At 50.9% G+C, this 13868-nt stretch overlaps 1 protein-coding gene across 1 annotated transcript; it reads left to right on the top strand.

Moving 5' to 3' along the window:
* The first annotated feature begins 1734 nt into the window (after positions 1-1734).
* SQSTM1 (sequestosome 1) lies at positions 1735-13858 on the top strand. Its single transcript, XM_082836684.1, has 8 exons — positions 1735-1956; positions 4000-4095; positions 4947-5176; positions 5272-5413; positions 6217-6297; positions 11320-11534; positions 11803-11998; positions 12995-13858. Exons 1-8 carry the CDS (start codon positions 1752-1754, stop codon positions 13150-13152), a joined length of 1323 nt encoding a protein of 440 aa, XP_082692810.1. The 5' UTR covers positions 1735-1751; the 3' UTR covers positions 13153-13858.
* The last annotated feature ends 10 nt before the right edge of the window (positions 13859-13868 follow it).

The raw sequence follows: 13868 nt of genomic DNA on the forward strand, positions 1-13868 counted from the left end.
CCTGAGCTTTCCATCCCTCCCTGCAAACCCACCACGGTCCCAAACAGAGCCAAAAGGCAAGAAACCAAATGTGTTCCTAGGGGCGGCCTCCGTCTCAGCTGCCTGTTTAGACAGAGGCTGTGCCTGGAGTCCTTCCTGAAACCTGAGGTTCCCTAGAGCCACAGGGCTTTCCTTGTGCACACCCCACACTCTCAGATGGGGATGATGTAGTTCTGGGGTCAGGAAGCTGGGCTCTTGGCCTGGCCTGCCCAGGGCTGAGTGGCTCCCAAGCTGCTGAGTCACACTGGGGCACCTGTGGGCCACTGCAGCCTCTGCCCAGTGGAGGCTGTTCCCTCTTTGTCCCCTGACCCTGTCTGTAGGGCAGCAGGCAGATAGGGTCACTTTCCCAGGCTTACAGCAGGGATGCAGAGAGAAGCCTGAGAGGGGACTGTCCTCTCTACAGGGCTGCTCTGGAGCTCTCTGCGAAGGACAAGCCACACCTGTGGACAGGTCCCTGCTGTGCTTCCACAACCAAGTCCCCCTTGCACCTGACTAACCAAATCCAACCTACTTTCCTGTGGTCTACAGGTTTCCCATCCCTTGAAGTTTTACCTGCTTCCACAAACCCTACCGTGAAAAAGCATGAATTTGACTCAGTAGGTTTGACTTTCTACTCACAGAACCGTATCTGGGAGGATTCATAGGGTGACATAACTTTCCTGCCTACCTTCTTCTAAGACACCCACCCGCAACAACTCCCTTCCCCCAGGCCATTTGAACAGGTCACTTTTGTCACATAAAGCCGGAGATGTCCAGCGCAGGAGGGAGGTGGGCAACAGAGGCCCAAAGCCTCTGTTTCTTGGTCCCTAGCTGGGGGCTGTTGAGCTAAGTACTGGGCTGCCCATGAGGCCAACATACCTGAGACCCCTCAGGCCCTTGGGCACCACTGGCTGACTAGTGGGTGTCCAGGCACCAATGGGGAGTCTCTTGGGCTGCAGTGAACACTTGGTGGCCACTGAGACTCCAGGAAGCCTTAGCAGGCCCTCCAGTCAGGTGGGGATGGGAAGATCCTGTGCCCTTCTGGCACCTCTCAACCCTACCCCCTATCAAACTGGGAGCTCCTCTGGTGCTCAGGCTTCAGTTGGGGGTCTGTCCCTCAACTCAGTAAGGGACAGTCATGGAGGATGCTGGGGATGGCGGAGTGGGCTGCCACCTGAAAAGCCGATGGCTTCGAATGGGGTCGGCTGCCAAGAGTGACAAGGTCAGGACAGCACCTCGGGAGCCAATTTGTTCTAGCTGGCGGTGCTCGCTGAGCGCCTAGGAACTTCCTGGCTTCCGGCCTCTGTTGTCCACCTCCCTCCTGCACTGGCCATCTCCGGGCGGCCTGGGCTCTGCTCTGCTGAGTCACGGTCAGGACCAGACCTGCGAGGGATCTGGGGCGGGACCCTGGCCGGTCCCTTTCCCTAGGTGCAGAGGCGAGCGCCAGACCGAGATGTCGGACTGCGGGGCCGGCCTCTTGGGGTCCCTGATGCATTAGGGGCAATGAGGAAAGGGGGCGGCAAGAAGGGGGCCCAGCGGCGAGGAGGCTGTAGTGAGTCTGGGGCTCCAGCAGGGTGGCTCGCGCGCGACGGCCTGGCGACAAGGGCTGGACCGGGCGCGCGCAGACCCCGCCCCCAGGAAGTGGGGAGGGCGGAGCTCCCAGAGTGCCCTACAAAAGCCGCACGCCTGAGCGGTTCCCCAACGGCTCCACTCCTGCTTCCCAACCGGCGGCGATGGCGTCGCTCACCGTGAAGGCCTACCTTCTGGGCAAGGAGGACGCAGCCCGAGAGATCCGCCGCTTCAGCTTCTGTTTTAGCGCGGAGCCCGAAGCGGAAGCTGAGTCCACAGCTGGCCCGCGGCCCTGCGAGCGGCTGCTGAGCCGGGTGGCCGCCCTGTTCCCCGTACTACGGCCCGGCGGCTTCCAGGCTCACTACCGCGGTGAGCGGCCGGGCGCCCTAAGGCAGCGGCGCGGGGTCGTGACGCAGTCCTGCCCTGCTGGCGGGGTGGCTGTCTCTTCTTTCTCGTCGGGCCTAGTGGCGTCTGCGGGGGTTTGCTCTGGCTGCTCGCTGGGTGGACGGCGGCCCGCGTGGGTCCCTAGTTCGGCTTCGGGTGCCATCCTGGTGACGAAGAGTGGTGACTACAGCCGGCCCTAGTAGGGTCAGGCGCTGCCAGGCTCTCCGGGCGGATCTCAGGCCTGGCGGCGTAAGAGACCTCCTCCCCCACCCCCACCCCCGCCCGCCATGATGTTGCAGATCTTGGCGAAGGCGCACCGGGGCGTCCTCACCGGCTCGCGAGCAGGCACAGGGTGGTCAGAGGGGCACTCAGGTTACAGTGACATCTTGTTGCTGCCGAGTCTGGGCCTGCTGGTGCCAGGTGGGGGTTGTGATAATAACCCGGAAGAGCCTGGGCCGGCAGACTAGGAGGAAGGGCTGGCTGGGTAGGAGGACTCAGCTATGCGGCCTGGCCCGCGAGTTCCGGGCCGGCGGCTGGGAGGGGAGATCGGGGACAGACCACAGAACGCCCAAGACCAGGCGGAGTCCAGACGTTATCCCATTGGCAGTGGATAGAGGGACCAGATGAAAACGTTCTTGAGAAGTGTTGGTGTAGGGACAGAGCCCAGGAGCCAGCTCAGTTTCTAGCTGCGCTGGCAAGACTGGTGGCTGCTGGGGGTGGGGTTGGGGGAGGTTGTTGTGACTGGGACGGAGGCGGGCCTGCCGGTAGGTGGGTCCGTGCTAGGACCTGCCTCAGGACTGCTGCCATCTTGCCAGGGCCCCAAATTTTAAAATTTATTTTCAGAGTAGATCGTTGTTTATTTATTTTTAAAACTTTTACTGGAGTGTAGTTGCTTTACAATGTTGTGTTAGTTTCTGCTGTACAGCAAAGTAAACCAGGCATACACATATATCCCCTCTTTTTTGGATTTCTTCCACCTTTTTTTAAAATAACAGTTTTATTGAGCTACAGTTCACATACTGTAGAATTCATCCATTTAAAGTGTACAGTTTTTGGCATATTTACAGATTTGTGCAGCCGTTATCACAGTCATCTTGGAACCTTTCCATCACCTTATAAAGAAACTCTGCACTTTAGCTATCCTCCCATCCCCCATCATCCCATACCCCCAGCCCTAAACTACCACTAATCTACTTGTTTATGGATTTCCCTATTCTGAACATTTCCTGTAAAAATATGTAGTCTATTGTAACTGGCTTCTTTTACTTAGCATAATGTTTTCAAGGTTCACCTATGTTGTAGTATGTTGGGGCTGGGAAAGTTTCAATTTTATGGACACAGCACATTTTGTTGAGCTGTGTATTAGTTGATGGACATTTGGGTTGTTTCTACCTTTTGACACAGCCCCTGTTTTTATGGTAGATGTTGCATCGGGTGACCCATAGACCTGAACCAGCCTGCAGATGTATGGTGTGGTTTGTCTTGCATGGTGATCCTTTAAACCATTTGAGCCAACATCTAAAAACTAGAGACTACATATAAATACGTAATTTTAGCTTTGTTGGGGGAGGAAGCAGGCAGATGCATTCTACTTTACTCTCGTAAGACACAAGAGATCCAAGGCCTTTGGAGGTGCTGGACCCCTGACGAGCAGGTCACAGATGGGGATCTCCCACAGTTGATGGGGGGCTGGGTCTGGTTGGATGTGGATGGAGACAGCACCTTTCTGACGGGGCAGCTAGTGCAGAGGCAGAGTGGCAGGTGGCCAGGTGCTACCATTGCTGTGTCTGCACACACGTACTCTGCCTCTCGTGTGCGCCCCGGGTCCAGGTTGGAGTACTTACTCTCCAGGCAGTGGCAGAGTGAATGGGCAGTTTGGCCTCAGCCCTACTTTCCCCTGGCTCAGACAAGTGGGCTTCAGTTTATAGCCTGCAAGTGCCCCTTTTGCACTGGCCTCAGCCCTTTTCAGCAGCTTGTGTCCAACTGAGAAGCTCTGGGTGCTCACTTGCTGTCTCTTAAACAATCTAGATGAGGACGGGGACTTGGTTGCCTTTTCCAGTGACGAGGAACTGAAGATGGCGATGTCATATGTGAAGGATGACATCTTCCGTATTTACATTAAAGGTAAGGGGCAGCCTGAAGCCAGGTGTTCCTGCTGAGTACAACTGGCTTGAGGTTATGGAGACGTTCCCCTAAAGAAGGGGAGAGGAGACTGAAGGCTGTTTAAGACAGGGCCATAGTCATCGCTCTGCTTGGCCTGAAAAAGGAGTACATGCCCACCACAGGGGGTGAGGTCGGAGGGTCTCTGGGTTCACTTTAAAAAAATATATATATATATATATAATAAATTTAAAAAAATAATTTATTTTTCATTTGGTTGCATTGGGTCTTCGTTGCTGTGCGCAGGCTTTCTCTTGTTGCAGCGACAGGGGCTGCTCTTTGTTGCGGTGCGTTGGCTTGTCTTGTTGCAGAGCACTGGCTCTAGACATGCGGGCTTCAGTCGTTGTGGCTTGCGGACTCTAGAGCGCAGGCTCAGTAGTTATGGCGCACGGGCTTAGTTGCTCCATGGCATGTGGGATCTTCCCGGACCAGGGCTTGAACCCGTGTCCCCTGCATTGGCAAGTGGATTCTTAACCACTGCGCCACCAGGGAAGTCCCTGGGTTCACTCTTGATTGTGCCCACGAGCTGAGGGTTTATTTTAGTGCGGGGCAAGGCCAAAGCCATGCAGACACAACTCTCTGTTGCTTTGCTCTTGCCAGGGTCACTCATCCCCAGGTCACAGGCGCAGGTATTGAGAACCTCCTAGCAGGCTCTGAGGTTGTGTTGTTGTTGTCACTTGAGTAAGTGAATTCGCCTGGATTCGGTGTCTGAAGGGTGGCATGAGGGACCTGCTGACTGTGATGGCCCCATAGTGCTGACAAGCAGGAGTCTTCCGTGGCTCACAGAGTGTCATGGCTTTCTGCCCTGCCTGCAGAGAAGAAGGAGTGCCGGCGGGACCACCGACCCCCGTGTGCTCAGGAGGTGCCCCGAAACATGGTGCACCCCAACGTTATCTGTGATGGTTGCAACGGGCCAGTGGTGGGGACCCGCTACAAGTGCAGCGTCTGTCCTGACTACGATCTATGCTCTGTCTGCGAGGGGAAGGGCATGCACAGGGAGCACAGCAAGCTTGCCTTCCCCAGCCCCTTCGGGCGCCCTTCTGAGGTGAGTGGGGCCTCCCTGTGGGCTCGGGGTGGGTGCAGGGTGGCAGGAGCCCCCTGACCTGGCACCACCCTGCCCCTCTGTCTACCCCTCCCCAGGGCTTCTCTCACAGCCGCTGGCTGCGGAAGCTGAAACACGGGCACTTTGGGTGGCCTGGCTGGGAGATGGGCCCACCGGGGAACTGGAGCCCACGTCCTCCTCGAGCGGGGGATGCCCACCCTGGCCCCGCTGCAGAATCAGGTGAGGCTTGTGTCTGCTGGCCTCTGAAGGGCGAGATGTGAGGGCTGGCAGAGCTGGAGGGTCTTCCCTGTGTCCTGAAATCCTGTGTGCCTATGGCTGGGCTGGGCACTTCATGGCCATTCCTGGCATTTAATCCTCACAAAACCCAGCAAAGTGTGGAGCATTATCTCCATTGTACAGGTGGGAAAACTGAGGCGCCTAAGTGCCCAAGGCCACTAATGCATCTGCCCTTGCCCACCTCCTCATGCTGCCCTCTGAGGTGGTCCTCACATATAGACGGGAGGCCCCCTCCAGCACCTGCATCTCTGCAGTGTACTCCCTTCTCTTTTATGCTAGCTGTCAGGAAAGTCAGAGCCAAATTTGCACGAGTCTTTTAAAACAGTCCCCAAGTCAAAAACTTACATATAGCTTGCATTCTGAACTTTTGGATTCTGGTTTTATTCTGATGTTATTATTATATCTGTGTCCTTTGATTCACTTTATCTTTAGAGACAAAGATGGGGATGTTTGATTCGAGTAAATAATATTTTATACTGTATGTACTGAGCCCCCTGTGGAGTACCTAGGCACCAGGAACACAGATGAAGGGGGAGCAGAAGGGGAAGTGGTTTGAAGGACGAAGGGGCCCAGGAGGTGGCCTAGAGAGGGAGGGAGAGAGGGAAGCACTGGAGTGTAGGCTGCTGGGACAAGGCCCCGGGGGGAGGGCTCCTGGGATGAAGGTGACAGGACTGCAACAGGTATCAGTCATTGAGAGACATGCTTTGAATTAAGTGTATCTTTGTTTTTGTTTTTTAAAATCAAAGCTTCTAGTCCACCGGAGGATCCCAGTGTGAATTTCCTCAAGAATGTAGGGGAGAGTGTGGCAGCTGCCCTCAGCCCTCTGGGTAAGTGATTGCCTTGTCCGTCCTTTGATATCAGCAGAGCATTTTGGTAACCAGTGTGTAGGTGGCTGTTTTGTGGCTTTCACTTGGGATACTGCAGAGGAGCGGCAGTTGATGTGTGCTTGAGACCAGTAAAGATTTGTTGCCACATATCAAACTTTGCCAAGTGCTGCACCACAGGCCACTTGAAGTTGCATTCCCTGACAGATTCTTGAGCTTTCCACATGGAGTGTGGAATCAACCAACGTTGGTTGGAGTAATCCTACTAGGGAGGGTGACCAGGCTCAGTTGCAGGGCTGGCCTGTCATCTTCTGCCTGTTTGTCCTTTGGGAGAAGAGCAGTCTGTATTTCTCCTAGTGTGAGTCTTGGGGTTTCTTCAAGGACTTGGGTGAGTAGTTAGCTGAGACGCCATATTGCCTTTCCTCCCTTTTTGCAACCCCCAACCTTTCCTGGCGCTTCCTGAGTGCTGGTCTTGTGCCGGTGCCGGAGAGAAAGGAGTAAGGGAGGAAGGTTCTCTGTGTGCCACCAGGTTCCCAGTGCGCAGGCCCAGCGTAGGTGTCTGGGTGGATGAGCCTCCATAGTGTGCCCGGCCTGAGGCCAAAAGCTCCAAGAATTTAGAAAGCACTTGCTGTGTTTTGGCAGCAAGAATCAGTTGATGAAGGTGATTATGATGAATCCATGATCTTGGACTAGAAGAGAGCTCATCTTTGTGACTGCAGCGGCAGAAAGTGCCCACCTGGTCTGTCCAAAAGTTGTGTCCATGTCTGAAAGAATGCTATAGGAGGGTGCCCAGCCCCACCCGCCATCCACCTTGTGGCTCACAGAGCATGACTGCCATTGCTTCCAAACTGAGACCATTTCTGTTCACACTCATTGAAGTAGCTTTGAAGCAATAGTGACATCTTGGTATTGCTGCTACATGAAATAGCTCAATTCACACATGGTTTCTGTACTGGAGTTAAAGGTTCTTGAGAGAGTGAGGAAAAAGAATTGCTATATTTAATGCTTTCTAAGGAGGGTAACAGTGGAGTAGTGATGAAATAATTGGGAGATAGGTTATCCCTAAACCCTGCCACTCACTTAAGACATAAGTGAAAGACATAGTAGAATTTTAAGAAATTCCAACTAATGGGTTGCTACTTAGGGGCCATGGGAAGTTATTCTCTGGAAGATAGTAAATGGACAGTGGTTCTGGCTGAGTATCAGAATCACCAACAAAGGGTTGGTTTTTTTTTTTTTGGTTTTTTGGTATATAATTTGGTGTATGGAAACTATTAAAACTATTCTGAAGAACAAAGTTTTTCACTAAAAGAATGAATGAGATGACCTGGGAAGTCACAATACCAAGTCTAGGTTCAGGCAGGGGACTTTAAAAGAGTGTGGAGTCCCAGGTCCCTTGATTCGGTAAGTGGGACTTGGGTAGGGCCTGGGGTCTGTGTGTTCTGAAGGCTTCCCAGGAGACTCTGCGTTACGCTTGCTCTCCATCCCGAGACCCATCTGAGCTTGTGAAGTGTTTCAGAACTTGACCTGGATTCCCCACTCAGGACACAAGTGCTCAGAGGTCTTTTGGGATAAGGATTAAGGCCTTTTCAGATCTTTCGAAGTGGATGGAGTTGGTTTCTACTAACTAGGGAGGAGCCTGGAACCCTACAATACAAGACAAGTTTCAGTAAAATATGCTTTTGAGTAATTTCCATTGACAAGAGCCATTCGAGGAATGGGTTAAACTCTGTTGTTGGAGTTATGGGCATTTTCCTTTCTTATGAGGAACTAACAGGATGACTTACTCTGCTAACTGCCCACAAGGGACCATTTGTTCCCAGAGCATGGGCCCAGAGGGGATGTAACCACTGACACCTCCCAGAGGGCAATGTGTGCAGAGAGTCGGTGGCTTTAAAGTGCAAACCTGAGGCCTTTTTTTGGTAGGTGCTGTGAGAGCCAGCTGAGCAACACCGTGAGGCCCAGGGTGGAGGTCGCAGTCACCGACACCTAGGATGTAAAATAGCAGGGCCCTTCCTCGTCATGGGGTCTTCCATAAGTGCCCGCACACAGAGGCTTTGGGGACAGCATGGCAGAGACTGGTACAGTCTTGTAAGCCCTGAAGTCTCAGATTATCATTAAGTTGGCGAAACCCTAGTTCAAAAATCTCAATGATCCATTTACAGAAGCGTCACATCATTCACCCATTTAGAAAAGTGAGAAAGTATATGGGTATTCATTGTACTGTTCTTCCAGCTTTTCTGACTGCTTGATCCTTTTCCTAATGAAAAGCTGTGGGGGAAATGGAAGAAGAAGAACAATTTAAATTTTGCAGATGGGGCACCAGTAGCTAAGCCTGCTTTCATCTCTGCTTGCTCCTCAAACTCCACTAAAATAATAGTGAAGGGATTAAACAAAAAAATATAAAGCATCATAGATAAAGAACAAGAGAAAAAAGTAATAGAGGACAAGATAAAATGAAGTTATCAAACTTTGGAAGATGGGAAGTGGATGGAGGACAGTAACCAACAGAGTGGAGGCATCAGAAACCTATGCACCTGCATAGAGATGCCACTGAGAAGCAAGACTGGTTGTGCAGGGACCAGCGAAGGCCAGGGAACCAGGGGAGGGGTTGAAGACGCCTATTAAGGATCATGTAGAGACTTCAAAGTCCCAGTCAGCCAGATGCTGGCCCTTGCCAACCCTTGCAGGAGACCTGGTGTTTAATTTAATTGCTGGAGCACTTGACCCAGGGAAGCTTCAGAGGTGGGGACACTAGGGACACAGGGCAGGGTGAGGCACCAGCCTGAAACTGGGCATCATGAATGAGAGAGTCCAGCAGAAGCTGGGGAGTCCCTGCTCAGGAGAGGCTGAATGCACCAGAGGAGCATCTGACAGCTCTGCCACCTAGGATCCCATTACCTGGCTGGGCACCCTGTCAGCTTGCAGTTGGAAGATAATGACGGCCCTGGCCCCATGGAGAGTGCTTCCCATCATCTTTTCCTTAGTGCCTCGTTAGGATCAGACAGCTATGGATCACCAACAGTTTGGGGAAAACCTCCATGCACGGGAAAGAAGGAACTTGAGGAAGGACTTAATAGGGAAGAGAATGGTAACATCCTCAGTGAGATACAAAAAAGTATTTGTATCCATGAAAAACAGGATACCATAAAAATGATAACATAAAGGAACAGAATAAGAATGCTCTTGGAAATTAAAAAAAAAATAGAAAAAAGACAACTTCAAAAGAAGTCTCAGATTTTAAGATCATCTCAAGGAAATATTCTAGAAGCAAAACAAATAGAGGCAGAAGGAGAGAAAAGACGGGATAATTTGAGGATTAATCCTGGAGGTCCAATATAGGATGAAGGAATTCCAGAAAGAGAACAGAGTATACTGTAGGGAGGAAATGAACAAAGAATACAAGACAGTCTCTTGCCACTAAGGACATTAACCTCTGGATCGAAAGGGATGCCAAATGCCTTGGACAATGACTAAAAAAAGACCCCACACCAAAGGTTATTGTCAAGTGTCAGAACCCTTGGGATAGAGACTCTGGAAACTCTCCAGGTTGCTATAAAAGCTTGGGAATTCAAGGAGCACAGCAAGAGCTGGCAGACAAGTGACTTCAAAAGGCTCATCTAAAATGGTTTTTCAACCTCGAATTCTGTACCCAACTAAAATGATCGTGTGGGAGCAGAACAAAGTTGTCAGGAATGCAAGGGTCTTAATCATCTTACCTGGGCTTGAACTCCCTTTCTCTGGCCAAAATGAAGAAATAAGCCCAGAATGAAGAAAGAGGTGCTTGAAAATGGTACCCAACACATGAAAGAGTGACAAGAGGAGTCACCAGGATGGAAGGAAAGGTGTAGCTGTGCCTCTGGTCCCGAGAGTTGCCTGTCCAGGCTGGAGCTGGAAGCTCCATGCCCGCCAGGGGTGGTCTCCAGGGAAAAAAACAGAACGGATGCGGTATCTGATACACTTAAACCTGTGTTGTAGAAAACACTATAGAGAAGCTGTGGGAGAATAAGGGGGAAGTTAGCAAGTGAAAAGGAGGACATCGTTACTGCTACAGAAACAGACTGTAGAGTAAATAAGGCCAGTACTTGGCCCAGCAAAGAACAGTATTTATGTAGTGGCACTAATGTAAACACTGAATGCTGTTTTTACCAAAACTTGAATTTGTGAAAGGATGGGGAAGGGGTGGTAAAGTGTTGATCTTCCAGAGTAAGAAATAAGCAGTAAACTTGAGCAGTCAAGAAAGAAAGAGCATTTGTGGGTTGACAGCTGTCTCTGGGGAGTGGGCCAGGCTGTGTGGCGGGGGGGGGGGGGGGGGGGGCAGGGAATCTTCTATAGAAGACTGTAGTCTTTTTTAAAAATTTTATTGAAGTGTAGTTGATTTACAATGTTGTGTTAATTTCTGCTGTACAGCAGAGTGACTCAGTAATACATATATATATTCTTTTTCATATTCTTTTCCATTATGGTTTATCACAGGATATTGAATATGGCTCCATGTGTTATACAGTAGGACCTTGTTGTTTATCCATTCTATAGTCTTTTAAAATTATTTGACTCTAAGCTATGGGCATGCCCTTTGAGAAATTAAAAATAATTAAAAACATAGCCCTGGTGATTGTCCCCTCCCTTCCCCTCAGTGAGCATGTGCCCCAGAGTGTGAGAGACTGGAGGTAGACACGCCAGCCAGTGCTTGCAGCCTCATGGGCCTTGCACAGAGCTTGCACGGGCTGTCTGCCTGCCTGCCTAAACAAAATCCGTGTGTTCAGTGTGCATGTTTTTCACATCACTAGGCCCCTGCACACAAGTGCGATGCTTTATGTGGTCCTCACCACTGTGGCACAGGTGGTACTGGCCACACGTGGTATTTGGCTCTCACCCTGTTCTAAGGGCCTGGCCCTGCCTGCTGTGCAGCCGCTGTCCTACATGGTTAGGGGAAAACGAGGTCTGTTTATGGACTTTCTGGCTCTGAAGCTCACCTGGGATGCTAGCTATTAATCAAGTTTTTGTTTTCTCCTTGGCTTCCAGGCATTGAAGTCGATATTGACGTGGAACATGGAGGAAAGAGAAGCCGCCTGACACCCACCTCCCCAGGCAGCTCCACCCCAGAGGAGAAGTGTAGCTCTCAGACAAGCAGCTGCTGTTCCAACCCCAGCAAGCCAGACGGGGACATGGAGGGCATGGCACAGTCTCTGGTGGAGCAAGTGAACAAGATCGCCCTGGAGTCAGGGGGTCAGCCTGAGGCAAGCACCCTCCCACACCATCCCCAGGTTGTGGCCGCCCAGAGCTTATCCCAGCACCCCAGGCACAGCCCTTCCCTGGCACTCACACAGCCAGAGGGACCCATTTCTGTTGCAGAGTGTCGGTGGCATTTAAGTTGTTCTGTGAACCCTCCGCTAGAACTTTGTAAAGCAAAAGCCTCTTGCCAGTCCTCCATGCCCTGACTCTCCCAGGCTGTGGTCAGGTGGCCTGTTGTCCTTGTCCTTGTGCTCATGGGGGGTTTTGTTCCAGGAACAGATGGAGTCTGATAACTGTTCAGGAGGAGATGATGACTGGACTCATTTGTCTTCAAAAGAGGTGGACCCGTCTACAGGTGAACTCCAGTCTTTACAGATGCCTGAATCTGAAGGGCCAAGCTCTCTGGACCCTTCCCAGGAAGGACCCACAGGGCTGAAGGAAGCTGCATTGTACCCACATCTGCCACCAGGCAAGAGATTTCAAGTATTTTGTATTTCTGTCTTTTCTGTTCAGAGCATCCTATCACTTGCTTTTAGCAACACAGAAAGACATCATGTTCTGTACTGCATGGCTTGTCTGTTGACGTAAGAGAAAATTGGGGGTTGGTTTTGTCCTCTGTGTCTATACTGAGCCTTAGTAAGCTCAGCTTTCTAAAACTTAACATCCAGACCCAGAATTACGAAGGCAGATGTGATGTGGTGGCGGCGCTGGCTTTGGCACTACTAAAAGTGGTCTCGGGGTCCATCTTCACTGTTTCCTCATGGAAAGTGCTGACCTTGGAGCAGGGGTCCTAGCCAAGGCTCCGGTAGGAGCCAGGCAGGAAGCCACCGTGTAAAGTAGGTGGCGTGGAAGCAGTATGATCGGGTGGAGAGTGTGCCAGCCTGGAGAACTCACACTGAATAAAAGAGGCCACTCACACCCTGCTCTGGTTCATCACTGTCACATGGCAATGACTTTTAAAACAGTATTCAAGTGGAAATCCATTCTATGGGCCAAATTTAGCCCTTGGGCTACCAGTATTTATCTTCTCTGCCTTAAAGCAGGGAGTGGCAAACTATGCCCTATGGGCCAAGAATGATTTTTTCATTTTTATAATGGTTGGAAAAAAGTCAAGATGGGAAAATTAGATGAAATTCAAATTTGTGTTCATAAATGTAAGTTTTACTGGAACACAGCCATGATCATTTGTTTACATTTTGTTTGGCTGCTTTTATGCTTGTAACAGCAGAGTTGAGTAGTTGTGACAGGGACAAATAGCCTGCAAAGCAGCTTAAAATATTTATTCTCTGACCTTGTATAGAAAAAGGTTGCCAGTTCCTGCCTTGGAGGGTCCCTGTGAGGGTTAAGACCTTGTAAAAGGGCCAGGCCCTGCAGGCCCTGGGTACTTGCTGGCTGGACAGGATGCTGCCACATCATTTGGGGCCCAGTGACTCTTCCTTATGGCTGTCATTACTCTCTCTGGCAGAAGCTGACCCCCGGCTGATTGAGTCCCTCTCCCAGATGCTATCCATGGGGTTCTCTGATGAAGGCGGCTGGCTCACCAGGCTCCTACAGACCAAGGATTATGACATCGGGGCTGCCCTAGACACCATCCAGTATTCAAAACACCCACCGCCATTGTGACAAAGTCTGCTCACCCATTCTGTGTCCCGTTTCTTCTCTCATAGTTGTGTTAAGCTAGTATAGAACCCCAGTGCCTTTGTAAGGGCCAGTTTCTCTGCATTCTTCTTCCAGAATCTGGTGGGTGGGGACGCACAAAGCCATTTAGGGCAGTAAAACAAGTGACACGAGGGGGTAATTCCAACCAGCTTCCTGTGGGCGCCTGCCTCCTTGCAGCCGGGGGTGCCCCCCTGGGGCAGAGTGAGAGACTCCTTGCTGGGGAGGACGCGGAGGCCACACTGCATCATATTCCCACTCTCTCCCTGCAGGATTACACCAGCAGTCCAGAATAGATCTTGCCTAATGGCCTTCTGCTTTTTCGCTTTTTTTAAAATGACTATAGTACACTGACATGTAACTGATTTTCTGCTAGAAATCTGATATACTCTGAATTTGGCTAGAGTATAGCCAACATTCTGTTGGGGCGGATGAGGCTATGCTGTAGTGATTACTAGAGGGTAGGACAGCTCAGGACTTTGGCTAAACATCTGGGAATAAAGAAGGGCTGACAGGGGAACTGATGTTGTTCACTGAGTACTGCCTGTTTCACAACTACTGTAATTCTCTCATTTCCCAATGTGTCAACTGCTTTTAAAGTAAGAAAATCGCTTTGTAGCCATTCTGTTTGTAAACAATCTTAATTAATTAAATGGTATAAGCACTTTAATCAGAGATGGTGA

The sequence above is a fragment of the Leucopleurus acutus genome (assembly GCF_964270905.1).
Source record: "Leucopleurus acutus genome assembly, chromosome: 3".
In the NCBI taxonomy this organism is placed as follows: Eukaryota; Metazoa; Chordata; class Mammalia; order Artiodactyla; family Delphinidae; genus Leucopleurus; species Leucopleurus acutus.